Below are 24,702 nucleotides of genomic sequence, written 5' to 3' on the forward strand. Positions count from 1 at the left end.
TCTAAAGAGAAGTGACAAGGGCGATGCAAGATGAGTTTCAGAACGAGAAAGGGAAAGTTGACGATGTAGAGGCGAAGATCACATTTAATTCATTGGAGTCTGATGATCAGAGAGAAAAACTGCTTCTGTTGATGAAAAAGCAAGAAATACAGAAGAAGAAAAAGGAGAAGAAAGAAGAGCGAGAGCGCAGGAAAATGGAGAAAATGGCGAAGAAGATAGAGGAAAAAGATAAGAATCTGTTTAGCAGCATCCAAGGAATACTACAGCCACACCTTGAGACAGGCACTCCGGCAAACCAGAAGGAGAACAAAATGGCCAACGAGGCGCAGCAAGAGGTGAAAGAAATCCAAACGCAAATTTTTACACGAGTGCGGAAATTGGACTGCATGCTGAATGACCTCGCTAATTCTGACCTGGAAGATTTGAGTGATGAACTGGATGTGTCTTTCCGTTATGTTCGAATCAAAAGTGAGGAAAACGTGCAATTTGTGTGGAAGATGAGGAAAGTGCCTGTGTATGCAGCAGTATTCACGAGGCAGACGAAAGTGAGACTCGATCTGATAAGTGCGCTGAAGAGCGTACTGAGGCAGAGCCGGGTGGAGCTGCAAAGAGGAAGAGGGATGAAGTGGAGGGGCTGGTGGCCGTACAAAGAGGAAGCAGAAGTGACACACAGAAAGGGAAGGAAAGGAGCAGGGAAAGGATCACCTCTGCTGTTTCAGAAGGAGAAATGGATTAGAACATTCAATCAGAGCAGTGTTCCTGGAAGAAGAGATGCTCTGTCGAAGCTGTTTTCTTCGCTTTCGTTCTCAAAGTTGGCATCTTTCTTCACATCGCAGAATTCAATGGAGATGGATCTGATACAGAAATACCCTGCACTCAATTTGGTTGCGCCTTTTGTTTCAGCTGCTTATTTTTCTCAAATACAAAAAATGTTCTTCATCCTCTTTCTCATTGCGCCTCTTCGCTTGTCAATTCGTCCTTATTTATGAGCATCCAACAACAATCTTCTCCTTTGCTCAGAATCTCTTCATCTCCCTTCCTTTTATCTCAAGCTGTTCATTCATCTACTTCTAATCCTGCTGATCCTGGCTCACTTTCTCCACTTTCACTGCCTGCTCTTTCTTCGTCTACTTCTTTTTCATTCAACTCCCCTCGAATTCGGAGTCAGGCCACATCTTTCATTTTCTTTTCGGAAGCACAGATAATCATTTCTTCTAACATAGAATACCAGCTGAAGTTATATGAAAATGAGAGAACTATATCAAACCAAGAAAAGCTGATTTGAAGGCACGAAATCAACAAGAAAATCGATTCTGACTTTTTCATTTTGAGATTGAAAGAATTTCAGGAAACAGAAAGAACAAGGCGGGAAATTTTTTTTTGAACAAACAGTTGCAGGGATAGTTTTCGAGAGATTTCACAATGAGACAGACTTTTAATGAGTCATCGAAGATGAAACAAAGAGGGAAAGCGATTTATTGGAAAATCGATATTTGAAGGACAATTCAATGAGATAAGAGCTTCTACAGCCAACAGGCAAGCTGGAATCAGTGAAACAAAAGAAATTGAATGTTTTGAAGAGATTGTTGTTATTCTTGAAGAAATGCATTTTGAAGAGAAGAAATAGATGATTCCATAAAGCAACAGCAGAATTTGCATTTGATGAAAAGGAGAAATTGGAAGAAATGAAGAAGGAATATGTTTTACGTGATCCGATGTTAGACTTCTGGAAAAATAAATGACGATATGTACTCCTGTTGAAAAGAAGATTAATATTCATGAATATAAAGTGAAATGAAAAGCTATCAGAATTAAAAGAACTTAGCCATGGGTGCTTAACCCGCCCCCTGGTTCCAAACCCGCACCCTATTCATATTTGAATGAGCTTTCAAAACACAATTCGACGCTTAAATATTGAAAACTATTTTATAGTATGGTGGAAAACCCGAACAGTTGCAAAAACCCTCACATATCATCTTGAATAATTTAAAAGATGATGAAAATTGATCAAATGATGTTTATTTTTGTTAAAACTCAATGTCGATTTCAAAAATTCATTTTTATTCTTGAAAATTAACTATTTTGGTACAATTTTCAGTTGAAGAAAATTTTTGATTCTTCTCATTTTTATTTTGATGTTATCTTTCAATGATTTCATTCTTTTTTGTTTGCAACAAATATCACTCAACTTTTAAAGAATTTTTGTCTTTGACATCTTTTTGTAATGCGAAGTGAAAAAATCATAAAAATTGAAATCTTTTCTCAAATAATAAAGTGACAAAGAATTTACCAAAAACATAAACACATTCTTACAGCAAAACATTGAAAATAACTTCTTTAACATGAAAAAATCGGAAAATATTAACATTTATCTGATTTTCTTATTAAAATGAAAAAAAAAATGAAAAAAGTCAGTAGATGAAATAAATGAGATTCAAAAGAACACCATTATTGCATTATTTCTTTAAATGGAAACGAATTTGCAGATTTATCATAATAACGATCATCACATTGTTTTCTATCAAAATAATTGGTTCCAAACACATTATAAAGTTTTTTCAATCCAACAATGTTTCATAAATTATTCAACTTTGAAGAAATAGTTATACAATTCAATAATTATTAAGTGGTTTGTCCACTAGATATATTATTAGAAAAGAAAAACGATATTCAATTCCTTCTCTTTTATTTGAGATCACGATCAATGGGTCATCGCCCAGGATCAATGTGGTAGTGATGTGAGGGTTTATGCATTTGTTTGAAAAATCAAAACTTTGCGTTTTTAAAAACAAATTAACGCTAAGAAAAGGAATTGTGGAACACAAGACAATGTTAATAACTTATATAAAAAAGGGGTTGGGAGTGAAAACGGTGGTGGGAAAAAGAGAAGGAATTGAATATCGTTTTTCTTTTCTAATAAAAGTGCATAAGCACCTTTATTTTCAAGAAAAACATCCATTCAATTCCTTCTCTTTTATTTGAGATCAAATGTTAGTTGGGAATTTCTGATACCATCATGACTACAGCTTTTGACACTTTCCATTCCTTCTGAATTTCTTCTTTCTTTTATTGAGCTCTTGTTCTGATAATAAACCTTTTGTCATATTCTGTATCCTCTTTTTCATCTTCCTTTGGTTCTTCAATCTTCGAAGGCATTATTGTTTGGGAGTCGTCGAAAGCTTGGATTTTTTCGTTTCTTTTACTCATATTGTTCTGCTTCTTCACAATTGCAACCTTCTTTTCATCATTGTTCTGGCTTTCTTTCCTTCCTTTCTGTTCGTCTTTTTCAGCGCGCTGTGCCTGCTTTGTCGATATTTCTGGTGATGAAGCAATCACCTTGCCCATTGCTGAAGCCAAATCCGCCCTGAAGTAATGTTTAACCAATGTGTTTGTTTGTGTAGAAAGACGAGCAAACTTTGCAATCTGCACTGGAGGAATACCTGCCATTGTCAAAGCCGAAATTGAGGCTGCCTTGATTGAATATGTGGTAAATGTGTCTGGTATCCCGGCGTTGGTCAGTGCTTCCTTGGCAAGCTTGCGAATCCCTCCTGCTGTCAATGGGGCAAAAGTGTTTGTATTAAGAAGCAGACTGTTTGTGTTTGGGTTTGCTTGTTTTACTCTCTCCCACAAGGTCTTAATCGCGAAAGCAGGACAAATAAGTGGCAAGTCTGATAAATACAGAACGGCAATCTCTGTGCGTGTCTCCTAAGTCTTCAGTCTCGTGTCAAGATATATTCCTTCTTCTTTAAACCTCGAATTTCTCATTTCTATTCTCTCAAGCTCTGTAAATCTGCAGGCTGAAAATAACATTGTTAACACAATCACCTTTATTGTCAGTTGCTTAAAGCTCAATGTCTCATTCGGTCCCTGATCTGCGAAATATTTCAACAACGTCTGTGGGTTCCAAATTTCTCTGTTTTCTTTTCTCTTTGATCTGTTTGTTCTTCTGAACGCTCTGAATAGCATCTTAATGAGTGGTATATCACCTAAGCACGTACTGCAAACGAGACTGGAATAAAAAGAAACTGCAGCTCTTGTTATTTGCAGGCACGTGAGCGACATTCCGCCATTTCTAAGGGAAAAAAATACATTAGCGCAATTTTATGCACAATCGAATATATTGTCTGGTATTTCTTTGTGGCAACATTTGTTTTATTTCTTTCCATAATGTGCAAGACCGAAGAGGGATCCTTTCCATGTTGTCTCCGCTATTCCCCTGCGGTACTCTTCTGCAAGATTAGTTGAGAAAGCTTTTTGCTCCATAGCGCGTTTCCACCGTTCTTCTCAGTCATGCCGCCTCCGATGCATCTGTTGTCATCACTGCCTGTGGGACAAACACTGGAATTAGCTTGCGTTGAGGGCGTGATTTCAATATCTTCCTCCATTGCAAAATCTGTTGGATAATGGATGCGTTGATTCTCATCTGTCCGCTCCATCCTTGCAACTCCAATCCTTTTTGTAAGAGACGATACATGGAATGCAGCCGTAGGGAAGTGTCTTGCTGAACGAAACGGATTGCGCTGAGTTTTCCAATGAACGAGGCGAAATCTCTTGTTCTCACCTTCTTGGCTTTCACTGCTTTCACTTTCCATTTGTCCACTTCCTTCATCAATGAAAGTCTTCTGTCTTCCTTCAACTGAACCTCCATTATTTCCGAGTTCCATCTGTATCCGAGGTAAACAAACTCTCTGCTGGCAGATAGGTGGCTTTTTTCCTTGTTTACTAGCAGCCCAAGCGACTCCAAAAACTGCACAATCTCTTCCGTTATTCTTCTTAAATGCATTTGATCTTGATGTAATATTAGCAGGTCGTCCAAATACGCAACAACCCGCACCTGCCATCTTCTTCTTATTTCCTTCGTCACTTTCCTCATCACATGTGTGAATATTCTGGGTGCATCTACGAATCCGAAAGGCATTCCTTTGAATACGTAATCTTTTCCGAGAAGTCTGAAAGCGAGATATGGTTTGAGATTCTCTGAAACTGGGAGAAGATAATATGCCTGATGAAGGTCTATCGTCACTGCCCAATCTTCTTTCAGCAATATTCTCTCCACTGTTCTCTCGTTGTCGCATTTGAAATGCGTTCTGAGGACCGCTGCATTCAAACGACGACAGACTAAGATCTGCCTCCATGTTCCGTTCTTTTTCTTGATCAGGAATTCGTTGTTCCTGTGTTTGACATCTTCCTGATTTATCTCCTCCACTATTCCGGTCCTCGTCTGTTCCTCTAACAAATCCTTGAAGGCTCTTCTGTGCTCCCCGCTTGTTCGCTCGGCTCCATCTCTGTACGACATCTTTGAAAGTTTCTCTCTTTCTCTTCTGCTCTTCCACATCGCTTGGATCCCATTTCGGATCAAATCTCCTCCTCCAATCTCTTCCCATGCCCTTAAGAACAGCACCGTCCTTCCTCCAATGTTCTGATCTGGCTGCGACTCTTTCACTGTTTCTTTCGTTAATTCCTTTGAAGACCCCGACTCCGACTGGACCATCCTGCTGCTCTCGTTCGGCTTCCATAGCTTCTCCTTCCTGAGAAAGAGCGGGGTCTGTGAAGAAAAAACTTCTGACCTGCTCCTCCTTTTGACTGCGCCTGAACTGGGCTGGCTGAACGGAAATCCATTTTTTCCCTCGTTGCCTCAATCATTGTTTCAAAACCTCTGTATTTCCTTCGCGCACTAGCCATATCCGTTTCTAGCTCCGATTCTTTCAGGATCTGTTCCTGTCTCGATGTCAACAGCCCAGCCGCCGCTTCCGCTCTCATTTTTTCCGCAGCTTTAAACACGAACCGCCCTTGAATTCTGGTATTTCTGGCCTCCTGGAACGCTTTTGCCGTGAGGACAAGCGCATCTGAAGCTCTCTGTCGTGCGCTCTCCTTGTTGGAATCCATTTCGGCTAAGCAAAACAAAACGGATTTGAAAGTTTGACATAGGCACATCTCCTGTTTATATCCTGCGTTGTCTAGATCATCGTTGAACCAGTTCTTGGATTTTGCAGCTGGCGGAGGCATTGGAGGCAATAAGGGGCTTAAATCGTGTAATGAATATTCCTGTTGAATTCTTTCCACTGAAAAAGTATGAATCTGAATGTCGAGCAAAGATTTAACGGGATCCTGTGCAAATACTTCTTCAAAAACAGATGCTGCAGCTTCGTACATGCCTTCTTCTTCTTCTCGTTTGCTCTTTTCTCTATCTGACGGCTGTGTTGAAGATCCTGTTGGCTGGTTGATAAAAGGCGGAGAAAGGAGCTGCGGCTGCGATTGGATGTTCATCTGGCTTTGCGCCCCACCTGGCAGTCCGGCTGCTTCGGTCGAAGGCGTAAGTCCAGGAAATGTCGCGAACTGCGAAGATTGCAACATTGATCCGATCGTAGCGATGACCCATTGATCGTGAACTCAAATAAAAGAGAAGGAATTGAATGGATATTTTTCTTGAAAATAAAGGTGCTTATGCACTTTTATTTGAAAGATTTTCACGGAGGATGTTCAATTCTTCATTTTGTTCAATTTCAATTAAAATTTTCGATTTCAAATGATTTGAAAACGCAATGTGTTCCAATTTCCATGAAAGACTTTTTATGAATTCAGGAAACGCAGTTTCTAACTTTTTTTCGTCGGAAAGTATTGTTAATAACTGTTCACAAGTTCGCATTCTTTAAAGAATTACCTTTATGTGGTTTGTTCTTTGTGTTTTATTTTTATTTTGATATCAATAAACCAATATTTTGTTCTTTTCATAGACAATAGCACAACCATTGATAGTATATTTATTCCCACAAGTTTTAAAATGAGAAAAGTTTATTTTTATTTTCGCAGGTTTGTTGATCACTTAATTTCTTTGTCTGGAACTTTGGTGCCTTTTCTATTATGCGATTCATTTTTAAATTTGAAAATGAAATAAATTGTTTTTTTCTTTTGTTTATCTGGGGGAAAATATGGACTTTCAAGCTTTTTATGCACAGAGTTTGAAATAACTGTTTCCCTTATAACATTTTTAAACTTTATCAGATTTTGAAATTAATTTCATTTTCATATCCTGTGTCATGTTTCATTGATGAAATAACAAAATGTTTTGTAACCTTACATGTTTTTCAAAAAATAAACCCATCTGTTTCAAATTTTTTGATCACAAAATGTTCAACTGAGATGCAAAAATTTTCAATGAAAATGCCTGAAGAAAAATATTTTGTCCCATCTTTTTTCAAAAATGTTTTTTTTTTTCTTTTTTCTGAAAATTATTGTTTCTTTTCATTAAAAATGCTTATGCTTGTTTTTTAATAAAAATAGAGTCATCCCGATTCTTTATCAAGAATTGTGAAAAATTGTTGTTGGAAAAAACGCCATTAACAAAATGCTTGACAATCAAATTGAATAGTAATTTCTTGAATAATTAATATTTGATATGAATAGATTAAAAAGGTTTGATATGTTTTTCAACTTTTTTCGATTGTTTATTTCTCACAAATCATTTCTTTGGATTGTTCTCACTTTCATCAGAATCCGTGAAAAGAACATAATGCTCAGATAATCTTTTGGGCAAACATTTTTCCGATCTCATGGAATATTTTTTGGACAATTTTTTTTCATCCGAATCTTCTTCTTCGTTGCTTGATGAAAGATCATCTTCTATGTATTCACTGCTGTCAAGATCTCTTTTTCTCTTTTCTTTCGATTTATTTAATCTGTCGGAATGATAATCAGTCTCTGAAGATTCATCTTCAGAATAATTAGAAGAACTCGATAAATCAGTCACTTGTTTTCGACCATCAGGTTCATCCAAATGATCTGACGGGCACAGAATCAGTCTTTTCTGTTTGTTTTTTCTTCCGAAAACACGAACGACCAAAATATTTTCTTCCCCTTCTTGTGAATCAGTTGGATCTGATTCGAAATCTGTTGAACATGAGATATCGTAAGTGTCAGTATTGTCACCAGTATTCTCATTAGTAGTAAGGTTTGAAAGCTTGGAATCAGAAAAAGTTATTTTTGAAGATGAAGGTCTTTCCTTTTTATTTTTTATCGTTTTTTGCTTCATATTTGTATTATGAATATTCTCAACTCTTTCATCATAATAAATAGACTTTTTCTCTTCAAATGCTTGCCATTCCTTTGGAACTGCGTTTGATGTGATTAGTTTACCAGAGATGGACCATCGGTATGTCTGTCCCGCAGGTTTTACACCGAAAGGCAAGGAATCCAAAGTGCTCCTCAGAACGTGAGATATTCGAGAAGACGTTATTCCAGCTTCGTAAAACCCATGCCATATTACTCTTGGTGCCATTGCATAATAAGAGCAATTTGCGATAGCTTTGACAAAAGGAAAAAATTCTGGTTTCATTTTGCTCGCATTTTGTTCGTTTCGAGCATTTTTCAATTGTTTTTAAAGTGCTTAATTAGGTCCGAGATCAATTGGCTGAAGGATATGGGATGTGTGTGCTGGTTGCACAACGACATCCACGTTTTCTTCAGAAAACTTTTGCCACAGCTGGATATTTTGTCTTTAAGAATGGCTGTCAAGAATAATTAAAGCAGAAGGAAATGAATGGCTTGTTTTTTCTTCAGATGTTTTTTCTTATTGAGTTGTTTCTTTTTTCGTAAAGTTTGCTTTTTGCATCTGAGTGTCATTCTTTATCCACCAATCTCTATTATCATCTTCTTCAATTAGAAACATTCTTTCATCAGAAGAACTTAAATTAGTTTCATCACGAAAGTTAGTAATTTCATCAACGTCAACTTTAGGAAATCCATTTGATTGTATTTGAAAACTCTTTTTGTTTCGAAAAGAATTTTCACACTCTGAAGATTCTTTTGAACGTACAGATGCGGATTGGTGCAGTTGCTGCAACGCTTGAATTCGATCTCCTTCTGAAGACATTGTATCTGAAAGTTCAAGTTTGTCAATACAAATGGATTCCTTGTGACTATTTTCATTATCGCACTGATCTTTGGATCGCTGGGATTTTGTCGGTGAATCTGAGTTATCCATTGGAAATTCTTCTGATCCAGCTGATGAATGCAAAACTATTGATTCATGATCGTCCTCATCTTGAAAAATTTGTTGAGTTGTTTTTTCACTTGTTTCATTCTTTTTCATTTTCTGATCGCATTTTTCTAACCTTCTTTCTTTCGTTTTCAATTCACAAGATTTTTTTGGAATATTTCATATTGATATTGTTGAATTCTTTCAACAACTGTTCTTCGCTTTTGAATGAAAGGAAGAACATGTTCTAACATTATTTTTTCAAATAGCTCTTTTGTCGTCCATCCTTTTTGAGTTGAATGCAATACGAACGATTCGTCATTCCATTGTTCGTTTTTTTCTTTTTCATATTTAAAACTTAAAAGAAGATGAGTGGGGAGATGATATCCATCAGCTCTCACAATAAATAAAAGAGTTAAATGACGAAGAGGAGGAGTTTCCAAACATGGCAAGTATTTGCATTTCTCTTGTGCAATTCTTTTATTATGATGACGACCGTTGGACTGACAACTTGTTTCGTCCAATTGTAATATTAACGAAGGATGATATTTTTTCTTCAGTATCAAAGTTCGCAAATGAGAAAGAAAAGACTGTATATATGCTTTTAACGATGCTCTCAAGCGTGCATGATCAAGTCGAACTGGATTAATCATGCGCAATTGTTTTTACCTTGATAAAAAATCGTAGACCCATCTCAGACTTAGTGTTTCGATATATTCAGTCGAGGCCGGAGATCTTTCGATTCGAATTTGTCTTGCCTTGATTGGAAAATAAGTTTCAAATTTCAAAAAAAAAAAATCATACTTAAAAAGGAATGTCATTAATTGATGGCTGCTTCAAAATGTTGTGCCAATTTAAAATAATTTGAACAAGCTTCTCTTCTTCTTCCTTCGTTAAATATCGTGGCCTTTCATTAAAACCAGATATCTCACCGCGAGATTCCATTCGATTTGCTCTGTTTCTTCGAAAATATTCTTTTCTGGAATTATTAATATTTTCTGTCTTCACTTTTTGCATTTGAATAATTTGAATATCAACAATTGACTGATTTCTGCAATATTTTTGGCTTTTTGAAAATTTAATATGGAATAACTCCCATCATAATAAATGTATTTTTATTCAAATTAAAAATTCATTTATGTTTTGAAGTGTTTATTTAAAAAAACTTTTTCTTAACACCAAAATTATATTATGTTTCCAAAAATCCTAAGAGTGCGGGTTTTTGCAAATGTTCGGGTTTTTGCACACATCATTAAAACAGCTAGTAATGATGTCAATAATCCAAGTTCAGCTTTTGCTCAGTCTCCGTTTATTTTTGTTCTTTCAAAATTAAGCCAGTTTCTTCTTTAATCCGAAGGCAATATTAATCGCAACTTTTTCAAAGCAAGTGAAAATAATAAAACAGTTCAATATTATTTTATTTGTATATCAGATAACGAAATTTGTTAACGTCATCTTTGATTCAAAATAACAACAAAAGAAATTTTGATATGCTTGATCACACCCAATAAAGATGACTGAAAAACTTGAATTATCATCAACTCAGTTGCACAGAGTTCTTGCAACTTAGGAATATCGCTAATTCAAATCCCCCTCGAAAAAGCTTTTCGAGATTCGAAAAAGTTTTAAAGTTAAATATTCAACTGCCATAAAAGCAAAAGTTGTGTCAAAAGATGCATGGAAAAGAGGGATAAGAGCGGAAAGAGCTGGCAGAGAGGCTGGAAGGAATGAGCACCCTCAGGCAATAACGAACGATCAATTGGAAGAAATAGAGAACCTAGTGCTAGTCCTTTTATCAAATCAAACAATTATTCGAATTCGTGATGTACAAAACATAGTTTTTAATTTTTGTTATCACAGTTTTTTAACTTTTTTGAATGTTTTAGTGTGTCGATCTGATTGAAAATGATCCAAAATCAAAGAATGAATTGAAAACGATCAACAAAAAAATGTATCCAAATTAATTCAACGAAGCGAAATATTAAAAGCCGCTATTGCAATGCCAATAGAAGTTGCAAAAATCAAAGCACAGTCACCAGAAAGTATTAGCAGATGGTTTTCAGAACTGTCAGCTTTTATTACAGACTATAACATCACATCATCCGACATATTCAATTTTGATGAATCGTCAATCTCATGTGGGGAATCATTGAACAAACTGGTTGTTTGCCTTAAATGTCAAACTCCTCCACAAGTTCCCGTCGCTCCGAAAGTCCCAAATGCAACTATATGCCTCTGTGTCTGCGCTGACGGATCATCGTTGCCTCGTTTTCTTCTTTTCCCAAAGAAAACTCTCCCGAAAGAGTTTCGTTCTCTTTCATCATTTGATATCAGATATATCAACTCTTCTTCGGGGTGGATTTCGAAGGAAATCTTCAGACACATCATGATTAATTACTGGATTCCATTAATCGTAGAGAAAGTGAAACCTTCAAGTTCTCATCGTGCGCTTTTATTAATGGATAATCAATCAACTCACAATGACGAAACTGTAATTGAAGCTGCTAAAAAAAATTACATCATTCTGAAAAAAAATTTCCACCAAATATGACACATTTGCTTCAGCCGTGTGATTCATGTGTTTTTTATCGACTTTAATCCACTTTGAGTCACAAATTTGTTGTTCCTTCTTCATTCTCCCTCTCTTCTTTTAGAGCCCAACTTGCAGATATTCTCCCCGAAGCCTTGGCCGCAGTTTGTATTCCATCAACAGTAAAGGCAGCGTTCATTAAGACAGGAGTCTGGCCTGTTGCTGCAGCTTCCGTTCTCCCTCGTGCATCTGGAGCACCTGTTGAAGCCTCTCCATTGAAAGAACATCTTCCTTCTTCTTCTCAAAATTGGCGTGAAGAACTTTTTGGAAGCTATTCTCCAATAAAAAAGAAAAGAATCCCAGTTTTATTGAATACATAAGTTTATAATTCTGCAGAAAAAACAAACACAGAAAAATCAACTTTATCAAACATATGGGTGATTCTTTTTGAAAAGTCACAAATGCTTAATTTTCAAATAAATCAAAAATTTCATATCTTGATCAAATTTTGGTTCACGCTCATGTTACTTCACCAAAGTGGAGGATATAATTTGACAATGCTATTTAACACATTTCTGTGAAGTAACATGAGCAGGAACCGAAATTTGATCAAGATATGAAATTTTTGATTTATTTGAAAATTAAGCATTTGCGACTTTTCAAAAATAATTACCCATATAATTAAATATGAACTTTAAACTTAATTTGTGGGTACGAGTAAAGCACCAATGTGAAATGAGAATTGGAAAAATAATATCGCATACAGTGAATTTTGTATCAGCCGTGCTGAAGGTGAGTGTCTTTGTTGGAGTGAAAATGGAGAGGAGAAAAGAGAGGGATGAATTACTGAATGGAGCAATTCATCCAAAATAATACTCCACAGTGGCACATGGGCTTTGCTGTGTTTTGCCACAGGCATAAACATCAGTTCGATATCTGAAATCTATTTTATTCAAAGCGATGAGAAGGAGTCTTCTGTTGTTATCGGATTTATCCAATGTTCCACGATTTTGTTTTTCGTTTGATGAAGCTGTTGAAAGGATGAAAGGAATGGAGATTTGTTGGATGTGCTGAGGTGAAGAAAAAAGGAAAAAAAAACTGTTATTACTCGATAGAATACAACAATTTTAATTTCTTTTCATCTTTACTGTTCTTCTTTATAAATTTTTTTTCAAAAATAAGTTCAGCTTTTCATGTTACGTCACTTTTTTTTCATGCTTTTGCTAAGTTTATTTTTTATTCTTTATTTATTTTGGTGGGTTGGGGCAATATGGGTGATTATTTTTGAGATCATATCTTTTTTCGGGGTGTTGACTTTTCAATGATTGTTGGTTTTTTGAAAGAAAGTTTATTTTCAAAAGAGAAAAAGCATGATAATTGTATTTTGAAACAAATGTTTTTTCCGAATTGAAGATAAAAATGTGTTCAATAAGCCTTTTCACTTTTCAAATTATTTTTCATTGATATTCAAGAAATAAATTTGCACCGAATTTTTTGAATGAAGAAATATGATTTCAAAAATAGTCACACATATTTAAGCAATTATGAAAAAAATAACGATTTGTTCCAAACTTTTTCCACTTTCACATCAAAACAAGTCAAACATTCTCATGCAAAAATGTGTAGAAAAATTAAAAAAAGAGAGAAATTTGTTTGGAAACTCTGAATGGAACAAAATTCATAACAAAAAATATTTCGTCCCATATCGATTTCAATGAAATAAACTATTATTGGCTCGATCAGAAAGAAATAAAACTCTTTTCTATTTAGCTTTATACGACCAATATCTTCGATTTATAAGTGATTTCTCTTTTTTAACAAAGATTATTACAAGTCAAAGGAATTGAGTTTGAAAGTTATATTATTATTTCACAATTATCAACAATGTTTGTTGTTTTTGTTATTTTATTTTAAATATGATGTTTCGCGAAAATTGATCATTCATACAACAAACAGAATGGAAATGTATGATGAAGACAAATCCAATGATGATATCCAGGAGCCGTCTCTTGAAGATAAGTTTTCAAGTTTGTTCATTTTCCTATTTTTTAGGTGTTCAGCGCTTTCCATCATAAATAAATTTCTTGAAGAATTGTTTTATGAACTGGAGCATTGCAATGAAGATGTGCAGAGAAAGATAATTGAAGAAACGAACGGAATTGTGGAGGAAATGAATGAAGAAGAATTCGAATTAGTTTTCACAAAAGATTTGTACGACAAAATGAACAAAATGATTGAAGAAAAGAAAGTGTCAATGGAAAATACAATTTTGCTGCTGAAACATGTAGGATATTGCGATGTGCTGAAAAATGTTTGGAATCCATTCGTTGAAGAATCTTCGCTGAGCAAAAGATTCGAACAGATGATTATTGATAAAAATGAGAAGAAAAAAGAAGGGAAAAACAAAAAGCTTCTTGCTAATCTTAGCGAATGCTATCTTTTGTTGAACAGGTGGGCTTCTTCAGAGGTGATTTTGATATGTATGCATTGCGTTCTTAAAGTTGCGATGAACAAGGAGGAAAGCGAAGAAGCACAAAAAGAAGTGGAAATGGCATTGCTGGCGTTGAGCAATATTGCGATGTGGAAGGTCAGATTTATTTTTTGATATGTTTTTGAATTTTTATTTATTTATTTTTTTTTTAACAAGATAATTGAAGAAAAACTGTTTTTGAAGGAAATCAAAGAAATCATCCAATATCATCAGAAATGTGGCAATCTGACGCGACTTGCGTATCAGTCTGCTTGGAGGTTTTTAGTCTCCAGACTTTGGGATGACAATAGCTTGGAAAAAGTGATTGTGGTTGAGCAACATTTTGCAAGAGAGGCAGCAAGAGAATTGGAAGAGCTGTCAAAAAGTGTGGATTGGAAGAAAAATAAAAAGAGGGGAGAGAGAAAAGAAAAGGAAGAAATGATTACCATATTAAGATGGATGCAAACACTCTCTTTTTTCATTGGGAACTGTTATTTGTGGAATGGAGAATTTGTTGAGCTTTTCAGCAGCATTGTTGGGGTGCTTCGTGCATCAAGAGATAATTCCAAAGAAATTCACTATCAATGCATTTTTTCACTTTATGCAGCCACAGGTAACAAAGCTGTCAAAGTTGAAGACTTGTTGAAAGGAAAGGCAATTGATGTTGCTTTGGAAGAGATTCATAAATCAGCAAAGGATGACGAAATTACAGCCAAAATCTTGAAGTTTTTTTTGAATGTTTCAAGAAGATTAGAAAAAACTGATGATGAAGCTGATGAAGTGGAAAGAAAGGAAACAAAAAGGAAGATATCTGAAAAGATGGAAGAAGAAGGATACGAAGATGCCATCATAAGCTTTTGTGAAATTTTTGATTTTCTGAATGATTTATATTTTTTTTCTGGTAAATTATCGTTGAATGCTTCTGATTATTTTGTGAATGTTTAAGGAAATGAAATGTTTGGATTTTTTTGTTTAGGACTCAAAAGTTGTTCTTCTTTCTTTTTCATCATTTTGCAAAAAAAAAAAAAAAAAAAAAAAAAAAAAAAAAAAAGATTGAAGAATTTTTATTAATGTTTTTATCGCTATTTTCAAATTACAAATATTCAAAAAATCCATTATTTTTTTCCCTATCAATAATTGTTATTGAATGAATATCAGTCTTCCATCTTTTTCAAATAGATTCGTTTTTTTCATGGAAAATGAACTGTTCAGTTATTTCCTCTTGAAGCATCTGGTTAACTCTGATTTTTCTCTTTCTCATCGCATCCTCAATGAATTCGAGAAGAAGAAGAAATGAAATGAAAATTCTTGAGAAGAAAACAAGAGTATCAATAAAGAAATGATTGCTGGGGATACAGATACCAACTTTATAAGTACCATAATTAGCAGTAAGCATGGATGAAAAAGAAGCCAATCCGATGCTCCAATTCAGAATGGGAATGGCACAAAAGGTCAATCAGAATTAATTGCTCTTCATATTCTTCTCATTTTTTGCTCGGTTTTTCATATCTCTTTTTTCTTTTCTTTTCAATTTTGTCTTCCTTCGCTTTTCTCTTCATTCCTTTCCTCTCTTCTTCTTGAATAAGAACACTTGTCTCATTCATTTCATCTCAAAATACAATTCTTCAAAAAGTTAATCAAATTCCATTTCTTTCTCTTCCTTTTTCTTTCATCATTCTGTTTTCTTCTGCCTTTTCCTATTGATGGAGAAAGAGAAGACACCTCACTCACATTCTTTTCAGACAATATCATCCAAAAGTTCTGCTCCAATTGAATTTCCTCTTCAGCTTCTTTGTTGCCACATAAATAAATATTTCTTCATTCATCTATCATTTTTCATCGTCATCCTGTTTCTCTCGCTGATCTTCCTCAATCTCTACTCAAAATTGTTCATTTTCCTTTCTTTCTTCTTCAATTCATGAAATAGTCCAAAAATCCACTCTTCCAAATCCGCTTTTTAATCAAGCCCAACACAAATGCAATGAATTCAAAAAAACATAAAACCTTTCATTTTGGCTTGCTGAGAATGAATTGAAAAGACACAGCGAATGAATTCACAGCTTTGATGCAAATTGTTGATGTGTTCAATGGAAAAGTCTTCCTTTGCCTTTTCCCATTTGTTTTCCAATTTTTCCGTTTTCATAGACGTGCAAAAATCAGAAGAAGACGAGATAGAAGAAATTCTGTTTGAAATTCTCATGCTTTTTTTAAGATAATGCTGATGATGATAGAAGAATAAGAAGAACGAAGAAATATCAGATGTTGAGTGTTTTATGTTTGTTGATAGTTTGTTGTGAAGAATTTGAAACAAAATGAGTTTTTGGAAAATGGTGCGAAGAAGATGAATAATGATGATTTTGGTCGAAAGAGATGAGCTTCAAGAGAGATGAACAATGAACGAGAAATCAGCAGAAACATTGACAGATGGATGAAATGTTGAAGAAGAAATTAGTGAGTGAGTTGATTGAATTGTTAATGAAGAAAAAGACGAAGATTTTGAAGATACAAATGCCATTGGATATTCAATGTCTGCCTTCTGCTTCAAATGTCCCACAAATTGAATTGCGAATAAAATAGTTGTTCTGTCAGAACATGATAATAATTCTCCAAAAAAACACTCAATGAAAAGAAAGTGCCAAATCCATTTCTGTGAAAGTGACTTGTCTCTCTTTTCGGTTGGACTGACTTTCTTGTCTTCTCTGCGTAACTATTTTATTCTTTTGTCATCTTCTCCTTGTTTCATTCATCTGTGTTGATGTGAAGGTCAGAAATGATTTCCAAAAAAGAATCTCCAAAAGCGATGTCTAATCAAGCAATGCTCAAAAGGAATGGATTTTGACGGATTCTATCAATTTTCGCTCATTCCATATCCCGAAGAAGGAAGAAGATGAAGACGAAGCAAAAGAAGAAAGTCAAATATAGCTATCAACAACAAAATATGAAGAAGAAGATGAACAGATATTGTGAATAAAACACCTCTTTTTCTCTCTCTGTCGGAGTGGCTTGTGATGAAGTTGAGCCATATGAGAAGAAGTCAGCTGTATTTCCAGCAGAATATTCGGCAAAACAAGAATAACAAAAATTAACAGTGCTATCAGTAAAATCATTTTGTGTGTTGAATGAAACAATCATTGGCCATCAAAATATCTCCACTGTAACTGGCGCACTATCAGATGGAATGATGTTGATGCATGTAAAATCTTCGACTGATGAATTTCCACAACGTTTTCCTGTCGATTCAGCCGAATATGCAATTTTAATTCGCTTTTTTCATCACTTCGACTTCTCATCCGAGTTGATCAGAGTTCAAAAACTAAAAATGAAAGGACTTCTCAAAAAAGCTGCCATTCGAAATGCAGGCTGAAGTTCTTAGAATTGGTGCATCTTTGTTGCTGTTGCTGCAAATAAAGCTTCTTTTCTCTCATTCTTTCAAGAAGTTTTCCTTTCAACCGACTCATAAATATATTGACTCAACATTTCAAAAGTGCTTCCTCTGATCCTCAAGCAGTCTTATGTTGTTTCAGCCTTTTCCACTGATTTTCCTGAGGTTATTGTTATTTCAGAGAACTGATGAAGAAAAATCAAGACCCAGTGAATAGACAGAGTGTTTGTGAGATGAATGTGAATTGCACAACGAAGATGTTTTCTTTTGGTTAATCGAATGTGATTCTTTCAACATTCCTTCATTTGCAATCATCAAGGATATTATATCAACAGTCAATTCCGATAACCAAGAGAAAATAAGGCTTTGGCGCATGAATTCGAAGATATAACTTTTTGTAAATGAGTTGCAATATTCCACAAAATATTTATATTTTTTTGCATAATTTCATTTGCTTCAATGGCTTGGTTTCGATGGAGAAAACTATCGGTTTTAAAAGCATTTAAAACACAAAAATATCCAATCAAAACAATTAAGAAAACAAATCTTAATGAAGCTTTGACAATTTTCTCAATTGTGAAATTTGCTAAGAGAATCAAAAAATGAGCGATTGCTCGAAAAAGAAAATACCCAATTATTCTAAGAAACAAATATTGATCAAATATTTCCTCTAATCAAAAAATTCAAAAAAAATATTTGTTTTTGAGTGGAATTGCTTTTGGAGAACGAATGCACATGGAAGCTCAGGAGGTATTTTGATTTTTTTATTCGAAAGCATTCCAAACTTCTGTTTTTCTTGCAACACCAACAATTTATTGAAAATTTTATGTGCTAAAAATGTTTTGTTGCGGAAAGAAGGCAACGTGCAAAATGAATCGTGCAGAAAAGTATACAGGTTTGCTTTTTCACTAGCTTCATGATTTATTAATTTTTTTGTTATTCTTTTTTGGAAATTCGTTGTAATTTTTTTGTTTTAAGAAATGCTTTTTCAATTGAGGGATTGCTCGGCTGAGGAGCAAACCCAGAGAGTTGGAGAAATGAATTCATTAATGGATCAAATGGGTGAAGATGAAATGGACAACCATGCGTCGAAAGTTTTTGAAGAATTTTGCAGAATGATTGAAGAAAAGAAAGTTTCATTAGAAAATACAATTAGCCTTATGAAGCGTGTTGGATATGCCAACATAATGAGAAGCATATATGCCATATATTTGTGTGATTTTTCGTTGAAGAAAAAGATTGAGAGCTTGATTTTTGAAGAAGGAAAGAAAAATGATGAAAAGAATGAAAAGCTTTTGATTGAAATGTGTGAGTGTTGTGGATTTATTTACAGGAACATTTCGCCGGAAATTATTCCCGTTTATGTGCCTTGCATGCTGAATGCAGCCTTGAAGAAAGAGGAAAGCGAAGAAACAAGAAAAGAAGTGGAGGATGCATTGTTAGCTTTGAATTACATTGAAGAAGCACATGTTTGTACGAATGTTTTTTATCAATTTGCTTGTTTATTTTATTTTATTTTATTTAATCAGTTTGTGCGTATTGAACTATTTCAGAGCAAAATCAAAGAGATAATAATGTATCATCAGGAGCATCGCAATCTTACACACATGGGATATCGATCAGCTTGGCATTTTTATCTCAACCGGTTGCTTGACTATAGCTTTTTGGGAGATGCAATTGTGAATGAACTGCATTTTGTGAGAGAAGCAGCGAGAGAACTGGAAGAGCTTTCAAGAAGTGTGAGAATGAAAAAGAAAGAAGGGAAAGTGATCAGCCCAGAGTTTAAATACACAGTCAATGGATGGCTGGAAACTGTACTGTATTATCGGCAGAGCGGACCAAGGGCAAAGGAAGATTATGTTCCTTTGGTGCAAAGCATGGTTTGTTTAAGGAAAGCAGCCAGAGGAATAGAAAATGAATTGTTTGGAATTAATTCTCAAACGTATGAATTAATGGCGCTGTATATTGCAGGAGGTGTAGAGGACTTGCTGAAAGGCGGGGTTTTTGAAGCTGTTTTGGAGGAAATGCAGAGGGATTTTATTGAAAATCATAAGATGCATGATTGTTATAAGTTCTTTTTGGCAATTCAGGAACTGAAAATGAGAGCAGAACCAACCGCAAACGAAGCACAAAAGAAAGAAATCAAAATGAAATTGCACGAAAAGCTTGAGGAAGAAGGATTCGAAGACATCCTGATTGGAAATTATGAAGTGAATGGACAAATTAGCAATGTTTATTGTCCAAAAATATCTGTAAATGTTGTTGATTATTTGGTGTATATTTAATCAAATGAAATTAATTTTTTATTTCTTTCTTTATATTTTATTATTGTTTATGTTATTATTTATTTTATTCTTGTAACTCAAAATGTGTGTATTTTCATTCATTGCATCACTCCACAATTCATAAACATTATCTTTTTTGTTTTATTGCTATTAATGTTGTTGTTGTTGTTGTTTATTTTATTTAATTTTCTGCATTATGTTTCTGAATTTGTTTTGAGTTTCTGCAAACAATTCAGTCAAACGAATGAGTTCTTAATTTTTTTGTAATGTTTTTGAGTCATTTTCTTTCTTTCTTTATTATTTCATTGATAAACACATAAATTTTCAATTAACTTTTATTCTGAAAAAGTTAAACGCGTAATTTGTGATAATATTCATATTGCATGTTTTTTTCTGAAGATTGGATTTATTTTCCAATCGAAGTTTTTATGGAGATCAGATGGCGAGTGTTTGTTGGTTGAATTACACATCAATGAACTTGTTGAAAGTATTTTGTTGTTATAAACTTTGATGTAATTTATGGAATGATTCTTTTCGTTGGATTATGAAACACATTAAAAGAGTTTTCCTTTATTTGAATTTCGACAAATGGAAATATGTGGTAAAATATGTGCCATTTAAAGAAAAATCACGATTTATTCAATTCTTGTTACGCTTTTATATCATAATAAGTGAAACATTCACATGAAAAAATTAAAAAAAAAAGATTGGAGAAAAAAAAACAGAGAAAATGTTCCATTCAATGGATTGGCTTGGCTTTAAAAAGCAATCAGTGCATTTTTTATTTTTGCAAGAATGAAAAAAAGGTCAAAGGTTTGTGGGAGTTATTCTTTTATAATGTTAAAAAAATTGTTTTTTTTAAACAAAAATTTTTTGATTCTCTTAAAGTTTAAAATAAACTTCTTTGAACTTAAAAAAAAAAGAACTCAAACATTGGGATTGAAAACAAAATTTGCATGAACCCAAATAAAATAGTCATAATCGTTTTTTAACATTTCAAAATTAACTTGACATTCTCAAAATATTCTCAAATTACAGATTCAAAATTCTTGATGATATCTCTTGAACAATTACATGGAACGAAACATTCCAAATCAAAATAATTTCAAAACCAGTCAAAAAATCATGAAAAATGATTTATTAGTTTTTTATAACATTGCATGAATCAAAAACAACTCTTAATTTTTTCCTTATAAATAGACAGATAATGGAAAAATAAAATTAGATTTATTTTTAAAAAAAATAAACGAAAAACAACACAAATACATACATAAATAAATATTTACTCCTCAAGAAAAGGCTCTTGAATATCTGGAGGGATGTCAATGAGTTTTGTAATTGTTCCGTAATTGCTGATGTTACTCGAATGCTTCCAACTCTCATCTCCCTTCTCCATCCTTCTGGAAATTTCTGAATTTATCGAATTCAGCAGCCCCTGCCCTTCCTCATATTCACCAAGAAATCCCTTCTTCTTCCACTTTCTTCGCACACACAGCAACACAACCCCATATCCCAAGCCTGTTGCCACCACAGCCACAACAGCAATCACAATCAATGTCGCCTTCTCCTCTGCCCCTTCTGATCCCTTTCCTCTTCTCACACACAACGGAATAGTCGTTAATCCTTCTTTAAATGCACGTTCAGGTGAAAACTTCAGTGCAACATAGGAATCTGCCCCATTGGCACAATCAACAGCATTTGCAGGGAAATAAGCAGAAATCGCAATTTCATTGAAACAATTCAGTTTATCAGCCGTTGCAGTCTCGACTAACTCGTTTGTTATCCTTTCTCCAGTCGTCTTGTTCGCAAGCATTTGCATCGTCAAATAGCAGTCATAAAGGAATTTCCCCCTCAAAAGCACTTCATATCCCTCTTCTTCATTCACCATCATCATATTCTTCTTCTTCTTCTTCTTCTTCTTCTTCTCTGTTATCGACACGTTCTCAGGTTGCGGCGTAAACAGACTCGACATCGAATCAGCGGGAAACCCAACAAGAGTGCAGTTATTGCTTTCAATCCAGAAATTGTCTGGAAATTCTTCATTGCTTTCTTCTTTCCTTTGATCATTTTGAGAAAGAAGATTCTGTTTTCCTTTTTTATCATCATGCTTTGGATGACTTGTGCAACTATCGCCTTTAACAAGCTCAATAACCCCTTTCCCTTCCTCTTTCCTTCCTTTCTCTCTTTCACACACAATATTATGAGCCACGCCAGGAAACAACCCAAAACCAGCTGAATTCCCTCTCAGCGATGGAACATCAACAGACAAATAGCCGTCTTTTGTGTAAACAGCCCCCGCAATCTTCGTCCTGAACGTTGTATTTCGCACAAAAACAGAGCATTTTGTGAAACTCACAAAGGAACTTGTCCAATGGCAAATAGAATTTTCTGTATTTTTCTGTGTTTTTTCTTCAAAAGAAAAGGCTCCTCAAGATGACTCCATCAGTAGGTCAAAGAACGGCAAGGCAACTCCTTTGCCCCACAGCGCGAGAAATCTGTGCCAAATGTTGAAGAAACAAATATTGTTGGGCTGATATAAACAGAAAGGAATTCCTTAATGCTGATGCCTTCTCTATAATTAGCATTGTCGAAACACCCAATTTTAGTTCCATCGACTGATTCGTCGATAAAGCAGAATATCGTCTGCAGGTTGATGTCTATCAAAGCACTCTCAAGCAAAGCCATGTTTCAAATTGATCGTTCGTTTGTTTCCAAAAATACCGAATCTGCAACAGCAACATAAATCGCTCCTCCATAATCAGCCTTGCAGCCGGAAAAATCACACTCAGAAACAAGAGCCTGATCTTCAACATCTTTCAGATAAAGTCCACCTCCGCTTCTTTGCGAATAGCATCTCAAAAAGGTACATTGCAAACACACTGGCTCGACTTCTTCGAAGAATTTGTCTGGATCGGAATATAACTTTGTTTGCATTTTTTTGTCGTTGCCTTCAAATGGAAAATTGTTTCTTTCACGAATTTGTGAGTGATAACTTTGTTGCAGAATTGTGCTATTTCCATTCAAGTCAGCTTTTCTTTCAGGAATCTTAGTTGCGCGGTGCTCAAATATAACGCATGCATCCGCTTTCGAATTGCAATTAAAAAATAAGCATTGCCTGATTGCTGGGGAACGAATGCTGATCACATGAATAGCTCCAGTAGTTGTCTCAGCATTTTTATTTTCATTTTCACAGTTTATATCTTGGAAAGAAGAATTTTCTATGGTTACAGCCACATTTCCAGTCACAAAGATAGCTCCTCCCGATCCGATATAGCTTGTGCAGTTTTGAAATTTACAATTAATAACATCAACAGTTAAAACGGTCTGATCTTGTGTTCTTGCAAAGATGCGTTGGCCAAATTCATCGCCTTTAATTCCATTCCAAGTGCATGAGTCAATCGCAAATTCCTTATCAACAAAAGGATCGAGGACAACTCTTTCGAGTGTTTCATTTGAATAACGCTTGTTTGCCCACCGTGTGCATGAGACGTGTGTTGAGTTAAAATTAGCAAGTGAGCTAACGCCAAAAGAGATCGAAGGAATTAGCACGCCATTATACACATCGCACACATGATTGAAAGCACAATTTGAAATTGTTGAAGTGAAAGAGTTAGATCCTTGTTCTTGAATGCTCGCATTTGGCTTTGCACTGATATTGAAAAAAGAAGAATCATGAATCTCCAATGTTGATCCAATTATAGATGAAGCAAAAAACGTTGATGACATTAAAACAAACGAAAATGATGAACTTGACACAGTAACTGAAACAGAAGGATTCCAAATAGGAGAATCACTTTTCATGAACACAAACGAATTCATTTCCATCCAATCTATTCGAGATAAAACTGAAATGTTCTTGAGCTGTTAAACGCTTCCTGTTTTGGCAAATGAGCAGCCTAATTGTTGTTTTCTCGAAAAAACAATGCAATTCACAACAGAAACATTTGAAAAGCCATCTTGCCAAATCGTAGCATCATCACAGCTTGAAATAATACACTCTCTTTCAAGAAATATTGTAGAGTTTTTAATTCTCATTTTCGAAAGAAAACAGCTCATTTCATTCATAACTTGTTTTTCGGTAACTCTGAAAAGTCTCCTGCTTGTGTTTGTAACGCTTCTCATTTGCTGAAGGATATGCAATTCATTTTTTCTTGTTCTTGCAAGATATGACGGAAAGTCCTGTTTAACAACTCTTACACGTAAAATGGTATTTTTATCCAAATGGCTCGATTCAGTCTTAAAATCTGCGCAAAAAATTATAGCAGTTGTCAACAGCAACAGGAAATATCGTATGATAATTAGCAATAAATATCTGGTGAACATAAAGAATCTCAAACAAAAAAAAACACTTTTGAATGTTTGAGAATGATATATAGATATCATAATCCCAATTTTTTTCTTTTAACAGAAAACTTGTTGTTTTTAAAAAATCAATAATAAAAAGCTATGTTTTGTTTTTATTGTGTTCTTTTCGAAAATAAATATAATATCAAGAGTGACAAATCTGGTCCTTTTTTCAAAATGACTTTCTTCTTTATATTTCTGCATTTTAAAAAAAAAATAGAATTGAAAAAAAAATAAATAAAATTAACGAAAGCAATTTATTATATTTTTCTAACAATAGGCTTCATTTTTATTTAGAAAAAGTGAAAATGGTTTATTTTTAACATTAAAAACTTTTCTTAACATTTTTCAATATTGTTGACAAATGTGATTATCTGCGTCTTGATTCAAGCACTTAATTGATTATGTGTCACTTTCAAATCTTTTTTGAAATAAATAAAATTATTTCTTTGCACTTTTGAGATGTTCAAATAGTGAACTTTCTTCTTCATTGTGTTTCAGAACAACTTTTTTCCTCATCCCTTTTTTTCCTTAATATGAAGTTACTGCGCTTGATGATTCAATTGAAGCGATTGCAATACAAAGCTTCACTGGATATATATGGTGCGTGAATTCATTCGAATAAACATTTCATATATGGGGAAAAATATGAATTATTCTGCTTTTTTAGCACAATGAACAAAAATATGACTTCGCTCATAACTTTATTTCGCTTTC

General features: G+C 34.4%; 7 protein-coding genes across 7 annotated transcripts; 3 read left to right on the forward strand and 4 right to left on the reverse strand.

The window, feature by feature from the left end:
* Positions 1–23: 23 nt before the first annotated feature.
* MONOS_17608 (uncharacterized protein) lies at positions 24–989 on the forward strand (the record flags this gene model as incomplete). The annotated part of the gene is made up of 1 exon (XM_067870543.1): positions 24–989. The coding sequence occupies one exon, from the start codon at positions 24–26 to the stop codon at positions 987–989; it is 966 nt and encodes a 321-aa protein (XP_067726753.1).
* Positions 990–3,066: 2,077 nt separating this feature from the next.
* MONOS_14384 (uncharacterized protein) lies at positions 3,067–4,062 on the reverse strand (the record flags this gene model as incomplete). The annotated part of the gene is made up of 2 exons (XM_067867182.1): positions 3,067–3,633; positions 4,006–4,062. 2 exons carry the CDS (start codon positions 4,060–4,062, stop codon positions 3,067–3,069), a joined length of 624 nt encoding a protein of 207 aa, XP_067726754.1.
* A 146-nt stretch (positions 4,063–4,208) lies between these two features.
* MONOS_14385 (uncharacterized protein) lies at positions 4,209–6,354 on the reverse strand (the record flags this gene model as incomplete). Its single annotated transcript, XM_067867183.1, has 2 exons — positions 4,209–5,599; positions 5,676–6,354. 2 exons carry the CDS (start codon positions 6,352–6,354, stop codon positions 4,209–4,211), a joined length of 2,070 nt encoding a protein of 689 aa, XP_067726755.1.
* Positions 6,355–7,459: 1,105 nt separating this feature from the next.
* Positions 7,460–8,275, reverse strand: MONOS_14386 (uncharacterized protein; the record flags this gene model as incomplete). The annotated part of the gene is made up of 1 exon (XM_067867184.1): positions 7,460–8,275. The coding sequence occupies one exon, from the start codon at positions 8,273–8,275 to the stop codon at positions 7,460–7,462; it is 816 nt and encodes a 271-aa protein (XP_067726756.1).
* Positions 8,276–13,461: 5,186 nt separating this feature from the next.
* Positions 13,462–14,919, forward strand: MONOS_15428 (uncharacterized protein; the record flags this gene model as incomplete). Its single annotated transcript, XM_067868303.1, has 4 exons — positions 13,462–13,531; positions 13,595–14,091; positions 14,152–14,359; positions 14,582–14,919. 4 exons carry the CDS (start codon positions 13,462–13,464, stop codon positions 14,917–14,919), a joined length of 1,113 nt encoding a protein of 370 aa, XP_067726757.1.
* A 3,274-nt stretch (positions 14,920–18,193) lies between these two features.
* Positions 18,194–19,641, forward strand: MONOS_15427 (uncharacterized protein; the record flags this gene model as incomplete). The annotated part of the gene is made up of 3 exons (XM_067868302.1): positions 18,194–18,251; positions 18,335–18,825; positions 18,886–19,641. 3 exons carry the CDS (start codon positions 18,194–18,196, stop codon positions 19,639–19,641), a joined length of 1,305 nt encoding a protein of 434 aa, XP_067726758.1.
* A 1,282-nt stretch (positions 19,642–20,923) lies between these two features.
* Positions 20,924–23,466, reverse strand: MONOS_15426 (uncharacterized protein; the record flags this gene model as incomplete). The annotated part of the gene is made up of 2 exons (XM_067868301.1): positions 20,924–21,950; positions 22,427–23,466. The coding sequence occupies 2 exons, from the start codon at positions 23,464–23,466 to the stop codon at positions 20,924–20,926; spliced, it is 2,067 nt and encodes a 688-aa protein (XP_067726759.1).
* Positions 23,467–24,702: the final 1,236 nt, after the last annotated feature.

The sequence above is a fragment of the Monocercomonoides exilis genome, assembly GCF_001643675.1.
Source record: "Monocercomonoides exilis strain PA203 chromosome Unknown scaffold24-1337568, whole genome shotgun sequence".
Taxonomy (NCBI): Eukaryota; Preaxostyla; order Oxymonadida; family Polymastigidae; genus Monocercomonoides; species Monocercomonoides exilis.